Source organism: Megalops cyprinoides, chromosome 13, assembly GCF_013368585.1.
Source record: "Megalops cyprinoides isolate fMegCyp1 chromosome 13, fMegCyp1.pri, whole genome shotgun sequence".
NCBI classification, from domain to species: Eukaryota; Metazoa; Chordata; class Actinopteri; order Elopiformes; family Megalopidae; genus Megalops; species Megalops cyprinoides.
This window is the reverse complement of record NC_050595.1, coordinates 7,168,990-7,187,205: the sequence shown is the minus strand read 5'-3', so window position 1 is coordinate 7,187,205 and position 18,216 is coordinate 7,168,990. Positions and strand designations below refer to the sequence as shown.

The 18,216-nt window shown below is 40.6% G+C and overlaps 2 protein-coding genes across 4 annotated transcripts in view; one reads left to right on the top strand and one right to left on the bottom strand.

The window, feature by feature from the left end:
• The window catches only part of mylk3 (myosin light chain kinase 3), a 28,097-nt gene extending 15,539 nt beyond the window's left edge, over window positions 1–12,558 (top strand). For all 3 annotated transcript variants that reach the window (XM_036543644.1, XM_036543643.1, XM_036543642.1), the window contains 10 exons: window positions 917–1,395; window positions 1,575–1,680; window positions 3,961–4,054; window positions 5,241–5,350; window positions 6,129–6,270; window positions 6,976–7,046; window positions 8,904–9,032; window positions 10,088–10,240; window positions 10,814–10,949; window positions 11,221–12,558. In XM_036543644.1, coding sequence (XP_036399537.1) covers window positions 917–1,395; window positions 1,575–1,680; window positions 3,961–4,054; window positions 5,241–5,350; window positions 6,129–6,270; window positions 6,976–7,046; window positions 8,904–9,032; window positions 10,088–10,240; window positions 10,814–10,949; window positions 11,221–11,295 — 1,495 coding nt within the window. In that variant the 3' untranslated portion in view covers window positions 11,296–12,558. The remainder of the gene's footprint in view (window positions 1–916; window positions 1,396–1,574; window positions 1,681–3,960; window positions 4,055–5,240; window positions 5,351–6,128; window positions 6,271–6,975; window positions 7,047–8,903; window positions 9,033–10,087; window positions 10,241–10,813; window positions 10,950–11,220) is intronic.
• Window positions 12,559–12,801: 243 nt separating this feature from the next.
• orc6 (origin recognition complex, subunit 6) lies at window positions 12,802–18,036 on the bottom strand. The gene is made up of 7 exons (XM_036543207.1): window positions 17,925–18,036; window positions 17,520–17,646; window positions 17,209–17,372; window positions 15,311–15,400; window positions 14,849–14,958; window positions 13,053–13,139; window positions 12,802–12,935 (listed from the first exon to the last, which is right to left on the bottom strand). Exons 1-7 carry the CDS (start codon window positions 17,987–17,989, stop codon window positions 12,802–12,804), a joined length of 777 nt encoding a protein of 258 aa, XP_036399100.1. The 5' UTR covers window positions 17,990–18,036.
• Window positions 18,037–18,216: the final 180 nt, after the last annotated feature.

Sequence of the window (18,216 nt, the reverse complement as noted above, 5' to 3'; positions counted from 1 at the left end):
CAACAATTTTACAAAGCTGTCATGACATGCTTCAGGGGAGAAGTGTTGCAATAAATTGAGACTGTTAATGGAGAGGAAAAAAAATTAATCCTGGAACTTTGTGAAAGAGTTACATTACACAGAATTTTTTTTTTTTTACCATGAATTTACAATGTGTGCCTTGCAGTCTGAGAGTATATGACCTTAGCACAAGGCAAGGTAAATCATGTCTAAATCAATGACATTATTGTTACACATAGCAAAATACTGACATTTGTTACACACCTGCTGACGCTGTTCCACTAAGGCAGAGTATTGCCTGTGTCTATTAGCAATCTGAAAACCTTGCATGTTCATTTCAACACTATAAAATGGATAGCTCAAGTCTTGTTTGCTGCTTGGTCAATGAGCAGTTACAATAGCCATGATAACTATTCTGTCAAATGTTGACTGGCTTGACCACCTAATCTTGTGTCAGTATGCGCACCTCAGTATAACAGTAAGGGAAGAATGGTTATGATTTAACATGAACATTGGATGCAGCTGAAATGAGCTTCTGGCCTTCATATTTGTAATAAAATGATGAGCATCTTTTATGTTTCTTTCTTCCAATTTCTTTCTCTCTCGCTCTCTTTTTTTATACAAAACATTGCTAAAGAATGGCTTATTGTGTTGGATGGAACAAATAACCCTGACCTTTGGGTTCACAATTACTTATTCATTTTGATGTAGGCCGATTTCCCCCTCCCACCAAGCCCTCTTACATACGTACTGTGCTTGCAAAATGCTACGATTAAAAATTCATTCTCCCATGACAACTCTTTTATTGTTTGTGAGGCTGTGTGCGGTGACTCATTGGGTTAATTGTGCGTATGAAATGACATGGCACAATGCGATGAACTGAGAACAACGGCTTGGACTTCTGCCTTTCTTATAGGTCGGAGAGTGGCTTGTTCACCCAGGAGCCTGTTGTCAAGGGGACTCCATTGGCTGCTGGTGAGGAGAGGCAGGAGGAGGAGGAGGAGAAGGAGGAGCGGCGTATTCCCACTGAAAAGGTTGTTCCTCCCGTCAAGGATGAGGACACAAGCTCCAAAGAGGATGCGGTCACGGTAGAGCCACTGGAGTCTGTTGCCGTGGTGATAGGGCAGAACACAGACAGCAGCAGGACCACCGGCGTGCCAAAACCGGACTCAGAATGCAAAATCCAATGGGTACCAAGCCTCTCTCAGAATGAGCCGGCCCCATCTGGGCCCGCAAAGACAGCCCAGTCCAAGCTTGGGACTGTGGGAGAGAGCTCTGAGGCACATGGAAATGCTGACAGCCAAACAGGCGCTGCGAAGGGCACACTGGTCAGCAGTAAAAGCGTAACCCCTGGGGGCCTGTGGAAAAGCGCTGAGAAGCCACTAAAGGTCATTGGTGAGTTTCATAACACTCACCACTTCGCTAAATCAATGCTTGTTCCCGGCAAAACGTGTGAATTGAACTGTCGCCCACCTGTCACCAGGCCCTGCTCTGCCACTTTTACAGCCCAGTCAGGCGGCACCAGCGAGAGAAATCCACTGTTTTGTCACCTTGATAATGTTATTTTTTTTCAGATGACTGCCCCCCTTTGCCTGCCCCCTTCGAGCACCGCATTGTAAGTGCCAAGCAGGTACCAATGGGCTCGTACTACGCCCTGAATCCAAACGAAGTGCTGGGAGGGTGAGTGTGGCAGGCCTTTGCTCGCTTGCTTTCCAACCCACTAACAAAGCCTCTACAGGGTTTTGGGCCAACTCATATGTATGAATTATGTATATGTGAGATAAATTGTATATGATTTTCATTAGCCCTTATTCTGCTGTACCTTAACATGGCTGAGATTTCTGTCATCTTTACACTTCCCTCAGGTGTAACTCTAGTCTAGGGACTGATCTCTCATGGATCACCTTTCAGTACAGTATTGTGAGTAGCTTGTGAAAACACAACATCTTTGATTGTTGAGATTGTTGAGATTCAAGGCTGAAACATCAGTTTGTACATTGCTGGAACATGTCAGTTGTTCTCCAAGCAAATCCACTGTGAAAGGCCACTGTGTTGAGGAGTAGATGCCACAGTTGATGGCGTTGATACCAATCAACATTTCTGTGGTGTTATGACAGCATTGTTATAATAGTGTCATTTCTGGTGTGACCGTTGTGACTATTGGCTGGCCTTGGCAGAGCTGTGATATTCTTTACTCACAAGATAGAGGGACACATTTATGTAGAAACTGATCTAGTTGCTAAGAAGTGTGTGTGTGTGTGTGTGTGTGTGTGTGTGTGCGCGCGCTCCTGGCTCCCTGTGATATCCACTGACTTGTTTTCTATGTGTGGTGGACAGGGGTTATTTTTGCAGGATTAAAACAGTTCAGTTCACAGACCTTTCTTTAGCAGCTTGTATCCATTTTAGCGATGGTACACTTCAAATCTTCAAGAAGGCTGCAAAACAAACTGTGTATGATCAGTGCCACAGAAGAGAGAAACAATTGCTTTTTTTTGAAGCTCTGCCATACTACCAAATTTAGTACGTATCTAAACATAGACAGGTAGACACATCTGTCTCTGGGGTAGAGAACTCTCCCTTTTATTTTTTACATTTTAATCACTCTAACATCCTCCCGTGGCTGTCTTGGACCAGTTAAATAAGTTATATTTTTCTCTGGATGTTATGCTTTTATATAATTTCAGTCGAAATGGACATTGATCCCTTTAGCCTCTGCCCACATTTGCTTGCATGCACCCCTTCTCCCTAATCCCCATCTGTCATATTCAGACAAGCATAGATGTTCCCATTATTTTGGTGTCACATTTCAACCGGTAAAATATATTTTTTACCTTGCTCACTATTGAGGCAGAATAATGAAAATTCTGTCCTCTGATCCCTTGGCTCCGCTCATAGAAACCCAGTTCAAACACAGTTTGTTGGATGATGAAAGCCAGTTTTTTACCTGGATATTCAGAACGATGGGGACAATGCAATGGAGAAGACAATTGTGAATGTAGTACTCAAGACACGCAGCCACAGACAAGTGACAGTCCAAGATGTTTAGGGTACCAACCTGGGTAAACGGAAAAATATGTCTGCGTTTAAATGAATGGATCCTCTTCCATTCTTCAACTGCTATCAAAGAGAACACCTGGGGACCCTTTTGATGATAGGATTTGCTTGCAGGTCCAAATCTATTTCAGTGGACCTCATCATAACTGATGGCAACCTGAACCATCAAGACCAGGAGGGGAATCAACTAATTAAGTAGCGTGTAGCTAAATCCGCAGAAGGTCTCATATTTCTCACGGCTGATTATTCACTTAAACTTAAGATGCACTTTGTGTGTTAGAAAATAACTGGCTCAGGCAAACCAGAGCTTGTCTTTTTTGAATTAACTAATTTATTATGGCAGTCTCGTGGCTCGCTGTAAAGCAAACTGAATATGGTTATTTATGGTACTGTATTTTTTTATTATGAACTTATTTTCCAATTCAAAATGATGCGAGTTCATCTGAGGCTTTTTAAGCAGCATCCCCTCAGCCAAGCCCCAAAGGTGCTTCAATGGAAAATGACCTCGCTTTATTTCTCAGTTTAAAATATGGTTCTTTAGTGTGGGTTCCTATTATAGTAAAGGTAAAGAACAACACAGTCAAACTGTAGTCAATAAGCTGTCAAATTACTTTTTAACATTGTCACTCATTCCCCCAAAACCCGAGCCCCAACTCCTGTCTGTGTCTGTGTATGTGTGCATGTATTCATCTCTTTGTGTTTGTGTTTTTACCTGAAACGTTTGTGCATGGATATTTATGTTAAATGAAAATACCTTGTGTATGTGTGCATGTGCGTAAGTGTGTATGAGTTTGAGTGTACATGGGCGCTTGTGTGTGTGTATGTGCCAGGCTGCGTATATGTTCTTTGGTGTGCGTGAGCGTGCATGTATCCTGTAATATCTGGCCTGTCCGTGTGTTTCCTCAGGGGCCGTTTCGGACAGGTCCACAAGTGTTCAGAGCTTTCATCAGGGCTAACGCTGGCCGCCAAGATCATTAAAGTAAAAAGCATGAAGGACCGAGTGAGTATGCTGCCATGGATACTGGCACGGGGGGCCTCCTGTGTTATTGTTGATTTATGAGGCCCATGTGCACCAGTTCCTTCAGGCACAAAACACTGTCTGATGATGCATGGGGAGCCTTTCACTCGAAATAACTTGCCTTGCTATTATATATTTATATACATGCTATTTATACTTTGTTTATATATTGTACAGGGAAACCTACATGGCTTGAATTTCTTTTTACATACTGTCCACTTATGCAACTCGAAGGTATTATTTCAGACTATGTCCTTTCTTCAGTGGTACAAAGGCAGATCCTTGCTTCATTTTGGAGTCGAACCTGCAGCTTTTGTGCTTGAGACCCACCTCCGTAATCACAGTGCCACTCTGATGCCCACCCATCTGTATGAGTACCCCAAGCTCTATGATTACTCCAAGTTGTGGCCAGCCTGGGTGTTTTGTTTCTCTTTTTTGCTGTCTGTGTGGTACAACCAGTCAGTAGGCATCTTCACCTACCTACACTTAGCCAATACCATGTATCTGACAAGGCTGACTGAGTGCTCTTACTCTATCTCAGTATGTTAGCCTCTCTGCATGGGGAAGACACTCAGGACCTACGGGAACACTCTGTTCCCTACAACAGAGGCACATTTTTGCAATACTTGGTGGACTACTTCAGAGTAGAGGATAGCAAACAGTAAGAGCTTTCAGGGCAAGCTGACTGGTTGTCTGGGGAAGTACGAATCCACCAGCCATCGATTGCTTATCTAACAGTTTTATGTAACCTTGGGTCCCATGTTGCACCAATATGTTATGTGAAAGAGCATCCTTGGAAGCCTTGGTTGCTCAAGAATTACAGACCTACTTTTCACAACAATATGTTAGAAACTACAAAGTCATTTTCATTTAAAGATGTTACCCACAGGCTTCCTTCAGGCACAATTTGCTTCGGAATTTTCCCATTGGTCAATTGATCCGTGTGATTATGTCATTTCCCGTGATCGTAATCTGGTAAAAATCTAAGTGTTTAAAAAAATGGCAGAGAAATCATCCATATGAATAACAGCTTTTTGGTGGAATTCTGAAATGCACAGATTTAGAACCATCACTTGTGCCAGAAAAAGACTGGTTGATTTTATCCCTATTCCTGAGTGACATTAACTGTGCTTTTTTTTCTTCCTTCTTTTGTGCTTCTTCATTGCAGGATGAAGTCAAGAATGAAATCAGCGTCATGAACCAACTGAACCATGTGAACCTGATCCAGCTCTATGATGCCTTTGAGACTCGCACTAACCTGACTCTTGTCATGGAGTAGTAAGTCGTGATTGTGTTACTTACACTTTAAAGCGTTTTTGACAAACAAACAGGAATGCTTTTGTCGTCTTTGAAAAACATTACTATTTCTCTGTTTCTCACAAAAAAAAAAAAAAAAAAAATTCCACAAAGTATAGAAAATGAGAAAAGACAATGGGCTAAACAAACAACTAACAGCAGCAGTCAATTTTTTAAATGACATTTTTTTATGATGAGAACACTTGTACAATGCTATTTGAAGATAAATGGTACTCTGCTGAGAACTTCTCTTCTGCGCAAATCACTTTTGATGACACTGCACAGGCACCGCGGGATCCAACTTTAGCCTCACGTATGTGGCCGCACGTTCCTTCCCACAAGCTTTTAGCTGTGCTGTTCTAAGTGCCAGAGCTGCCTTTTGAAGTATTCATTTGGGAAACTCGTGGGATCTAGTTAGGCTGATTGCTGAAGTGGGATAATTGTGGCTGAAATGATGCTCGAAAAGACACAATTCCCTCCAGAAAATTGCCACTCCAGCTGCCCTTTTTCGATGGCGCGCGTAATACGCAATTTAACCTCCCTGTTTTTTGACTTTACAAAATATTATCTGAGAGTATATGCCAGTTTAAGACTGGATCCTATTGTGAATTGAACAAATTGCACAGCAGTATATCCCTATCCCTATTTTACCATATCCCAGCTCTCGATCTGTGGGACTGTGGCATTACTGTGAGACAGGGCGTTGGTGGAGTTTGTACTGTTAAGTTAATGTGCTGACCACAACCCTAAACCCTTGCAGTGTGGAGGGGGGAGAGCTGTTCGAGCGGATCGTCGATGAGAACTACCAGCTTACAGAGCTGGATGCCATTGTGTTCGTGCGACAGATCTGCGAGGGGGTGCAGTACCTCCACCAGCAATACATTCTACACTTGGATCTCAAGGTATGTTAGTCCCAGTCTCGTTCGTGCTGCTGGCCCTGGCAACAGTGTCACACCTCAGGGACTCCTGTGCTGCATTGTACACTAAATGGACAAAAGTATTTGGCCACACCTGTTTTTCAGGGTTTGGGCTAGGCCCCTTATCTCCAGTGAAGGGCAGGCAATCTTAATGCTTCAGTGCAAGACATTTTGGACAATGCTATGCTTCCAACTTTGTGGCAACAGTTTGGGGAAGGCCCTTTTCTATTCCAACATGACTGTGCCCCAGTGCACAAAGCAAGGACTATAAAGACATGGTTTGATGAGTTCGGTGTGGAAGAACTTGATTGGCAGCCCGCACAGAGCCCTGACCTCAACCCCATCGAGCACCTTTGGGATGAACTGGAACGGAGATTGCGAGCCAGGCCTTCTCGTCCAACATCAGTGCCTGACCTCATAAATGCTCTACAGAATGAATGGGCACAAATTCCCACAGAAACACTCCAAAATCTTGTGGAAAGCCTTCCAAGAAGAGTGGAAGCTGTTATAGCTGCAAAAGGGGGACCAACTCCATATTAAAGTATGTGTATTTGAATACAATGTCATTACAGTCCCTGTTGGTGTAATGGTCAGGCGTCCGAATACTTTTGTCCATATAGTGTATCTCTGTGTGCTTTTTTGAAACGTTCTTCATTTTTTTTTCATGTTTATCCATTTTTACTCCCCAAGCCAGAAAACATTCTATGCGTGAGCACCACCGGCAATCAGATCAAGATAATCGACTTTGGACTGGCGAGAAAGTGAGTGTCAGAAAGAAACCCTTCTTAAATCTCTGTCCTTTTAAGCCTTCGTGAGTAGTTTATGGTGTGGCTCCTGTCACCGTGGGTTCGGGGTTCCATGGAGCTCCAGCGTTCCAGGTGCATGAAGGTTAACTGCTGGCATGCATGCCGTAGTGTCAAGGCCGTGATAATTTTGGCCACATGTTGAGATCTTTTGTCATTGTAGCAAGGGTCCACCTGGCTGGATGTTATTTTAACAATGAAGGCATGCTATTCAAGTCTGCTGGTTACTCCCCATTTCTATATTTACACATTGTTCCTCCAGGCCAGGAGAGGGTGTCCTTGTTCCTAGAGTACCTCCAGTTTTTTAGTTCCCTCTCTATTATCAATAACAGAATGCATTAAAAATGTTAGCTGTGGAATATTAGTGCCTGGTAATTGGTTAGATTTAGCGATCAAGACTTTGTAGAAACCAGGAGCATTTAGGCATTGCAGGATTAGGGTTGCGTGCCCCTGCTGTCAGAATATGACTGTCCTATCCTGGATGACTGTGGGCTGTCAGGCTTCCAGCAATGAGAGGAAATGGTATCGAAAACAGCAAAAAAGTGTATTTCAGTTGAAAGGTTCAGGTGGTAAGCCTAAAGGCCAGTGCTACCCTGCTTGATACCTTCTTCAGGGGCAGAGGTGTCGAGTGAAGATCTTCTTGCGTCCTTGTTGTAAGACTTTCATGACTTAATAGAATACATTGTCTTGAGTGGGCACTTGAATTACCTGTAACCCCAGATGTCAATCAATCACTGGTCGAGATACATCTTTAAAACCTTCAGAACTGTGGCTCAACAAAGACTTGAAGACTTGAAAAGTAATGGAAACTATGTTTTATACTATTACACTTCAAACAAGCTAGAGTTTGTTCTCAAGAAGAGTTATTTAACCATGTGAAAGATAAATTTACTCTTCATTCTTTTTACAAACCCCCCAGGGCATCTTGATATGCAAATTTTGCAGACCCTCCACTGTTGAATTGCTCACTAAAATGTGCATTGTTTTTAACTGAGTTTGTTCTTTGTTTTTTCTTCACCTTTAAAAACTTGTCAAGTTTTAAATTGTTTTCCAGTGGTGATTCAGTTGTCTTCTTTAGATGCTTTAATTTGAGGAAAAGGGAAGCTTTTGGGGAAGGATTATTTAGTTTATTTTCATGCATGTCAATCAGACAAACAGCAAACGAAAAAAGGTTGATACTAAGGATCATTTTAAATCTCATTTTTTTACATTTAAGCTCACAAGCTTTGCCACTTGTGCAAAAGATATAGGTACTTTCTTGAAGCCACTGATTTACTAAAGTGGTCTAATGTATTATTGTTATTTTAAAGACAGCTTGATCAATCTATCTCTTTCTGGTGTGAATAACAATTTCAACTTAATACACCTACACTTTGTGCTAATATTTATCACTTGTCTGAACAGGTTAGATTTGTTCTTAGAGTTTCGTTGGTTACCATGACAGGACTGAGGGGAATTTACACTATCCAATTTTATCCTCACTAATGTCTGAGGTATTTTGCTGTTTTTCTGAATATTTTAAAAATAATTCTATCAAGACCAAATCATATGTATGTTAAATGTTGCCGCAGGATTGTCAGTTACAGCCTGTACTTCAAGGTTTTCAGTTAGTCTCTCTGTCTGAAATCCAATCAAAGACTGTTCAATTAGTTCTTTTATTATCACTCCAGGGGATATCTCCTCTGTTGCCACAGCAGCACAGACATGTCTGTGTAAATAAAGGAAACTTCTTCTGAAATATGTTTGTAAATAAGATTTGATCAATGGATTGAACATGGAAATGAACAACAGTCTATGCTTTTTTTTTCCTGTCAGATATCGTCCACGAGAGAAACTCAGGGTGCACTTTGGGACACCTGAATTTCTGGCTCCTGAAGTGGTGAACTATGACTTTGTTTCATTCCCAACAGATATGTGGAGTGTAGGAGTTATTACATACATGCTGTGAGTATCCACTACCAAATTGTGTTGAGTAATAAAGTTTAATATACTTCAAAGTATGAACAAAAAATATATAATGTATATAACCTCAACATTAACTTATACAGTCATAATATTCTGATTGTATTTTTATAAGCATTCACAAAATTAAATTAGCTTTTGATCCTTCATATAAATCTGCAGTGTTTAGTATATGTTGTACAATTATACAGTATATTCTACAGTTCATTTCTTCGATTGCATTAAAGATGACTTGAACAGTTTTGAGAAAAAAATGGTGTATTATTGCATTTTGTTTTTGCGGAGCATGTATATATATCTCTCTCTCCTTCTTTCTATTTATCTTGCTCCTCTCAGAAGTATTTATTTATTAATTTTCCTTTTGGAATGGGGGTTAACCATGTATCACAAATGGAAGCATGTTAGTGTTTATGGAGCTGCATAGTTTTACTAACCTTTTTTGTCCAGTGGGGTGCTGGTGTTGTTGGTGTTACGCAAGAAATGCTTTGAGTTGACTCTAATAATATGCAGATCCTTATGTCTTTGATAGTTTACTTGTAATACTTTATCACAAGGGGTCTTTTACTTGACACTTTTACCCTCCGAAATATTCCCATTTCAGGCTTTGATCTGACTTTGGTGCATTTTGTCCTTAATTTGGCCCTCATATTTATGTTTGTTCCTTTCTTGTTGCTCACTATTTGTTCATTCAGCACAGAAAAAAAATCTTTTCTGTGAAAAATTAATTTTTATGTTGATAAGATTTTGTAAGACCAAAAGATTAAATCAACGTTTGTCTTTAACTTGTTATTTTTAATTCAGCCACAGTTTTTTTTTTCATTAATTGTGGTGATGACTGTGCATGCTGAGCTGTGTTTGTGCGGAAAAAAAATTAGGCAGCAACATTTAAATTTGAGTCAAGGTTTGAAACTGAATTGAATTGAAATGAATGGAAGGCAGGCCTCACTATCAGCCTCAGCCTCAGTTTGCTATTTCAGTGTGAGAAGGGCACAGCCCCCTGTTGCTGAATACAAAGCCTTTACTTCTCTCTCTCTTAGTCTGAGTGGCCTGTCACCTTTCCTTGGGGACAATGACACTGAAACAATGAATAACATCCTCCACTCCAACTGGGACTTTGATGCCGAAGCCTTTGAAAATGTCTCAGAGGAGGCCAAGGACTTCATTTCCAGGCTGCTTATCCCCGAAAAATGGTAACCCTTCTCTCCTGTCCTGCCACTGGCAGTCTGGTGTGTTCTGTATGTCACCATACACCCCTTTCAGAAACAGGTTCACTCCACAGACAGTTTAATACAATTTTTGATAACAAGAAATGAGAATTAACTACACAGCAAAAGTTGCACGATCTTCATGTCACCGCTTACCTGAAACATACAGGTATCAGAAACACAGCTGTGATTTTACATCATTATCAAACATTACGTCCTCTTCAGATAATCAGAGATGTGTTGAGTCTGAACAGCACTGCAGTTATTTAGTCAGGTTCTTCATTCTATTTCATGGCACGAATCAATGTTCCCTTCCTCCTTTATTGAGCAGATCAATACCACTCTGTACGAGACAGATTTTTTTTCCCCTCAATCCTAATTCCCATAGCCCAAATTAATAACCTACAATGCTCACGTGGCTTAATATTGTATGTTTGCTCATAATACTACATGTTCCTTATGCTGTTACTCAGTGCGGTCTTATTCCTCAGTCCTGTACTTTGGTGGGGTGAGACTAATTTCCGCAGGGCTAACCCTCTCTACCCATGTCTCAAACAGCAGCCGTCTGAGTGCAACTGGATGCATGAAGCACAGCTGGCTGAACAACCTGGAGGAAAAGGCCAAGATGCGCCAGGTGCAGCTCAAGTCTCTGCTCCGCCTGCAGCGCTACCTGGCCGCACACAGGCAGTGGAAGGTGAGGAGCTGCTCTTGTTTCTGCCACACAAGTGCTGTTCCTAGATCAGTGTCCTTTGTTTGCAACCTTTTTTTCAGTCTCAAGGGCATCCTGTTTCACCATACACTTTATATGGAAGAAAAGAAAGACTCCATATGTGGAGGACTGTAATTACTGATAATATGGTCTCAGTGCAATAATTAACCATGTATGTTGCTATCTGATCTTTGACAGTTTTGAGTTTTGAAGAATCCTGAATAAAACCAAACCTGTTCTGTATGCATTCACACAGAAACACTTCTATGCAGTCGCTGCTGCTAACAGGCTGAAGAAGTTCCGGCAGAATCGGTCCATTAACCCAGCATAGCGCTGAAGACGAGCTGTCAGATCAAGAAGACAGCCTCCGCCCCACCTCAGCAACACCACGAAAACTTTGCAGCTGCGTTGAAAGAGTGCTGCAGAATAAGTTAAGTATACACACAATATGAAAGGTGTCGGAGCCAAAAAAAAAAAGTATACAAGCTGCGCTCTGATCACTTTTTTAATGCATCACACAGCAGCTCAACATTTTATGTTTTGCCAATGTGTAGGATGTAATTGTGTATAATTGTATGGCATAAGCTAATGTATAGGTTGTATTTGTGCATAATTGTCTGGTACGTTAATGAGTTTCTTTTCCAGATGATTGTTCATCATACCCAAATCTTAATCTGGTGAAGGATGAGGTGAATTTAAGAGACACATACCTTTCTGATTTGCTTTGTATCTCAGATAAGGAGCCATAACCATTTACTGCAGGGAATAGAATGCATTGTTTTCATAGGTATTTAAAGTTTGTTACAACTGTACACTAAGCACAAGGCCATAGACCTTGATCAGCACATCGAATACTTCACCACAATGTTGAGTATCCTCTTAAAATAAGGTAGACATCTTCTCTTTCCTTCTGTGAAGGCTGCCATTACATAACACCATATTTTGAACCTGCACATATGAGACCACTTTCGGGTTGCGTGATTCTGCCCCACCATATATTTAGCATGCTGTGATTTTTAGATGCACTCAGGCAAATCACACAAGGTGAAAATTGTGAAGTGACACTTACTGTGGGTCCTATACTGACCTGCTATCTGTCAACCACCTGGACTTTGATTTCACATGTGGGGAAGATGAGAGAACATGTAAAGATGTTCATCAGCTTTTCTGCAAATCACTTCAGGAGGGACGTTGCTCTTACAGCTACTTATGACCGCTGAGCTCCACGTGGGCTACCTTTCTGCTGCCTGCACCACAACAGGAGGTTCAGATTTTGTGCAATATTCTGCACAGCTTTGCTGAGGATGTGCTTCTCAAGGCAAAAATCAGGCATGTCAGTGAAATTCATAAAAATGTTGTTTAATTAAAGATGTTGCAGACAGTGACTGCTTGTCTGACTGAATAAAAAAGGTTTCCTGAAGACCCTGACTGTACTAAGTGGCTTGATTTCAACTGCTGAATGGATCTTTCATAAAAAAAAGATTAAACATAAAAAACACTGGATATATTGACATGGCCTGCACACTCACACAACTATAACATTGTGCTGTTCAGGACTGTAATATGTACACATTCATTGAAAAAAGAAAAAAAAAATCCAAATGCTAACATTGCTTGCCATCTGCAATTAAAGCAGGGGGAAAAAACAAAATAAAAGAAAACCTCTGAAGTGTACTCACTGCCTTTGTCCTCATCTGTGAACATTCATGGCATGAACCTCACCATTTAGGCAAGGAAGATGCCAATGAAGTCTGGGTATTCTAGTACACTTCCCAGGTTCTTCACAACCACAAATAAACTGCTCACATAAAAAAATAAATAAAAATATTGTCAATATTTATGCATCTGTTTTCTTGGCTTTCAATGCATTTTCCAGGATTTTCCTCTTCCATTCTTCATAGTCTTGTTTTGCACACTGCTCTGTCTCACACTTCTGTTGCTTTGGAGAAATGGGTAGCTCTTCCTCCGGGTCTACAACACAAAAAAGCAAGCATCATTTAGCATCAGCAGATATGACATTTTCCATCACGTGACAGGGAGCTGTCTGTCTTTTATAAGACTCCTTTTTAAAGGTTTGTTCCCCCTTACCATGGTCCTTTTGCTCTACACTCTCCAGCAGAGTTTTCAGCCGTTTCTGAGGTGTTCTGGAAGGCTCCTTCACTGGAGGACCCTCATCTACATCAGATGAACAAAGAAGCCCTGGTTATCAAGCGTGACCACCATTAAATCCTTAACACCCAGCAAGATGCATATGATTAATTAAATTCTATAAATAACCCATCTTTGAATACTAGGAGTCACACCTCAACACCATCTTGATATTATCCCAGATCCCATTGACCTGTAACCATGGCTACTCGGGTGCACTGAAAAATGCCCTGGATTTCCATTCACTGAAAATTGAATTAACCAAAAAAAAAAAAAAAAAAAAAAAAAAACTTGTCCTTTTAGCAGATGGGCTTTCTTAAACTAATGGTCTGCCTCTTCTCTGCACTCTACCTTCTGCCTCACAGAGTATGTGTATCATTTTATATAATTCAGCATACACTCTTATCCAGAGCAACTTCCAATGTGCATTTAAGGAAACACCTGCATGAAATATTATACAAAATACAAAGACATGATTCAACATGTGAAGTGAAACACATTATGTCCATTATTGAGATTTTTTTTTTTTAAAAATCAGAGTATATCTCACACACTCATGTACACACTCTAAATATATGCGACACATTGGCAAATAGTGGCCATTTTTGTCAAAAAGTTACACTTCGTCCATTTTGGAATTTAAATGATATGGTTAAAAAGACACATTTCCACAATATTCCCTACGTTTGAATGTCGAAATCATGAAAGCACACTTTTAAAGCCATAAACAATGAATGCATAAACCACGATTTTTGGACACGTTCTGTTACAGCAAAGGGCTTTACATCTATAAGATTGACCTTAAAAGCTGGTAAAGGCTTTCAACACGCTCAACATTCTGATATAATCTTGCCCTGATAGGCAGTGTGTATCACTTCCAGCCTGTATTAGACTCTAGCTGTGCAGTTCCTCATGTGAGGTATCATTCTGAGGTAAATAAAGTATGTAGCTGGCTGGTTGGCTGGTGGCTTGCCAGAAATATCACAGGGTGACAGAGTTTCTACTGCTGTAAATTTCCTCCAGCATATTAATCTTGATCGAGCCACTGGCATAGATGTACTGTGCTCATTCTGTTCTTGGCAGTTTACTGTCAAAGGTCGGATGATGACTTCACAGACAGTGGCATTAAGAGCGATGTATAAGGATGAAGAGCTAATGCTAACTATGAAGGCTGGAAAATAAAAACCAAAAGCTGATGAGCAATGAAGCAAGAGCCATGCCTTAAAGCGTGCGACAGTAACATTTTGTCAGTCAGGATCACCTACCATGAATTAGAAAAGGCACAGAAGTTTAGCTGTACCCGTATTTAACTTAATCCTCTGTAATTTGGAGGATTTGTTCTCAAAAACACTGTTCCGGAACTGCAGGGACTTAACATAAATCATTTGCACAATTTTTGGAATTGACAAACAAAATTGGTATCTTCAGAAAGCTGAATTATCTGAATACTCTTTTCAACTATTTAAAATTCAAAAAGTGACTTTTTTAAGCATTTTCTGCCTCTCTCCTGTATCTGTGCGGAAGCTCTGCTTGGATGGATCAATATTGGGGTACAAGCAATTCAGGGTACCAGAAAAAAACAGAAGTTGAAGTGTAGTAAAAAACCAGAGGGGACAAAATTGATTCCCAAGGCTAGCTGACACATGGATCCACACGCATACCTATCCAATTGTCCCTTATTGTTCATGTTGTCCTGCCTTAACCTGTGAACAAGCAATCTGCCTGGCCTCACTTACTGCAGATTTCCTGGCCCATCTTCAGCAGCTGAGCACAGAGCCTGTCAAATATCCCCTTCTTAGCTCCTGATGAGGCTGTCAGCTTCTTGTCCACTTTGATTTTCAAGCACCTGGGAGGCAAAAATAGATCAGCCACACCAATGTGTACTCGCATTAAAATGCATCTAAAGGAAATGATCATTGTGCAGAAACCCTTGCCTTTGAAACTTGGCTTCAAGCATCACTGAACACCAAACAACTCTGAAAGGTGCAGTTATTCGCAACACAAAAAAGTACTGTGCCCTCAGCAATTTAAAGAGCATTATGTCTAGCTAAGGGCAGCCATTAACATCTCCAAGCACCCATTTGTCATTCCTCTTTGGTGCCAGCACAATCGTTGTCCTTTAATTCTCCTCCGCTACGCATGACAGGTAACATTCATTGAAACAGCATATTTTTAACACGCTGTCAAATCCCACTCACTTGCATGCGGTGAACAAAGCCGCTGTTGTGAATAAGGGCTTTGACAGGTCCAGGTCTCGCTGCTGAGCTTCAGGAAGGCCATCTTCATATCTGACAAACAAAAAGACAAGAGTCAGAACATACAGCACATAACCCATACTACATATCGGGACTCAGCCAACATATACATTGTACACATTGCTTTTTTTTTTTTTTAGGCAAGGAAAGCCAAGCCACCTCGAAAAGTAATTAAACATTGTTTTATATAATTAATTAAAAATGTATAAATATAAAAGAGGTATTACACATGCTTATGCTGACTTGAAACAGGACGAAATGGCGCCAACTATCGAACATCTTAAAATTGCCTCTTGTTCATCATAATCACAAGTACATCAATGTCATTTACCACACGTTCTTATCTACAGAAGCTTACATTGGTTACAATTTTTACATGTTATCCATTTATACAGATGGATATTTACTGAGTCAACTGTGGATTAAGTATTTTGCTCAAGGGTACAGCAGCAGTGTCCCAGTAGGGAATGGAACTGGCAACTTTTCAGCTATGAGTGCTGCTCCTTAACTATGCTACACTGGGCCCTATGCACTGCATTGCCAGGGCTCAGAAATTGCACCAATGCAACTACCTCTAGATCAAATGGGGCATATATGAAGTGCATACTGCATGTGTATTTACCTGTGCTACTAGTATTTTCAGTGGTTTAAGGTTGACTGGCTTTACACTTACACTGAGAGTCAAGTTTTACTTACTCCAAGCCTTTTTTTCTGACTGCGTATCAATGGCTAAACATAAGAGATTAACCCATTTCACGTCTATAATAAATGGCATTGTGTTAATGCTTCTACCTGAATCTCTATATTAAAACCACTTTAAACACACTCCATAGTCTCTCTTTCCATGCATCCATTGAACACCTAAAAAGATGACTAAAGGGGGAGAGAGAATACTTCACTCTGCCATTCAATCATTGCTATCCATTGCATAAGAGTAATACTTCAGTTACAATCTGGTATTGCACACTCCAAGCAGAGTGCAAAAAGCCACAGTAATGGTGTTCAATGCAGTCCCTGAGGAAAGCACACAGTGAACCATTTCTTTCACATAAAATAAAAATCTGATACCATCTGAGAGTGTTGATGGTACCTAAATAATGGAGTCTGCACTGTGAATGACAATTTTGATACCCAAAAGCACATGCAGTCAACATTGATTTCATTTCACGCAGCAAGTTATAAATGCTCTTTCCAACAAACAGGTAATCAGGGAGGACTATTAAAAACAAGACCAAAATCAACAATAATATGAACATTCAGGAGAAATTTATTCTGTACTTTACATGGTAATCATGAAATCTTGTAAGGAGGTTTACAGGCAACCTGATTTCGCCACAGTAGAGAATTCCTGTCATTCTAATTGAGCCAGCGTTGGTTCTATTTTATCCGAATTAAAGGTAAATGCAAAAGGGATTTAAATGGTGAACACCACACGAAGATAACCAAGCTGTCCAGGGGTAATGAATTGCATATTTTTTGTCCTCCCTTCCACGATTCAGTGCCCTCATAAAAGTTCGGCTTCCAAAAAACACCAGAACACTGCCAATATATTTTTTATTCAATAAAACATGTCAAAGTGTTTAACTAAAGTGAAGAGGTAAGCCTTTGCTTCCATAAATATACTTACAACTAATAATTTCAGTTGCATTGAGCATTTTGTTACGAGAAATTTTCCAATTAGTTTGAGCTTGAATGGGAGGGTTGGCTAATTGGTAAATGACAGTGAGAAAGCAAATTTAAATAGGTAAAGCAGTGTCATGACACACGTCAACAAAACCAGGGCTAGGACACCATTTAACCCTTACATAAATAAGGGAATTGAGTTGTGGGCCGTCGCTTACCTTTTCAGTATCTTGGCTGCTACAGTAACCGCCTCCGTGCATCCATACTGCACCGCCAGGTCTCTGAGTCCCATGTGAGATTCCAGGCCCAGCATGCACTCCATAGACTTCAAACTGCTCTGATACAATTTCTTATTCAGTCCCGATAATTTAATGGCATATTCCTGTTTAACGAAAAGCACACACAAAAAACAGCCGATATAATATGTCCGTATATGAGGCATCAGAAAGTTAGATACCGCTGGCAATTCGCCACCCGAGGCTGACAAAAATGCATGGGTAAGAATAACAGAAACTGGCTGGGATCTTACTTTATCGAGTGGAAATCTCATTGACGTCGCAGCAAGGTCCAGACAGATGACAGCCTTACTTGTTACCGACACGTTTCTCAGTCCATTGCATCTAAGTTGGGTCAACCTTACGTACTCTTCTGCTTGGCTGCAAAACATAAGCAAAAGCCGAAATTGGAAAAAAAACGTTTGCTTGCCGGATAATTAGAAAGTCTAGCTAGTTAACTGACTGCCTAGCCTATACGATTTGTCAACGCTTTAGCACTTTGCAGTCACACCGGTGGGTAAGTAGCTAACGTTAAACAGTTTGCTCTGTAATCCAGCTAAGTATACTATGCATACTGTGGGGTCTCCATGAAGAAATAGCCATCTGTTTTCGGAAAACGTTTATGATCTTCAGCACGGTATCCTGAGTTATCTACTTACCTTAGTATTTTTGCAGAGGTTATTCCCATTTTTGATGCAAGTTTACAAAACATTTCTTTCTCCATTTTCGGGAAAACCTTGCGACTTTGTTAGTTCCCTATTTGCTAACAAGTTTGCGTCAATGACCGACTAAAACTCTGGCGCCAAATTTGTTATATACCACGCCTATCTATCCGCTGATTGGCCGTAGGTTTCAATTTCGTAAGCAATAGCACTAACTCGATTGGTTAAAATAAAACATTTCCCGCCATCTATTGGCTCAATACTGGACACTGACGTTGAGGGGAGATTG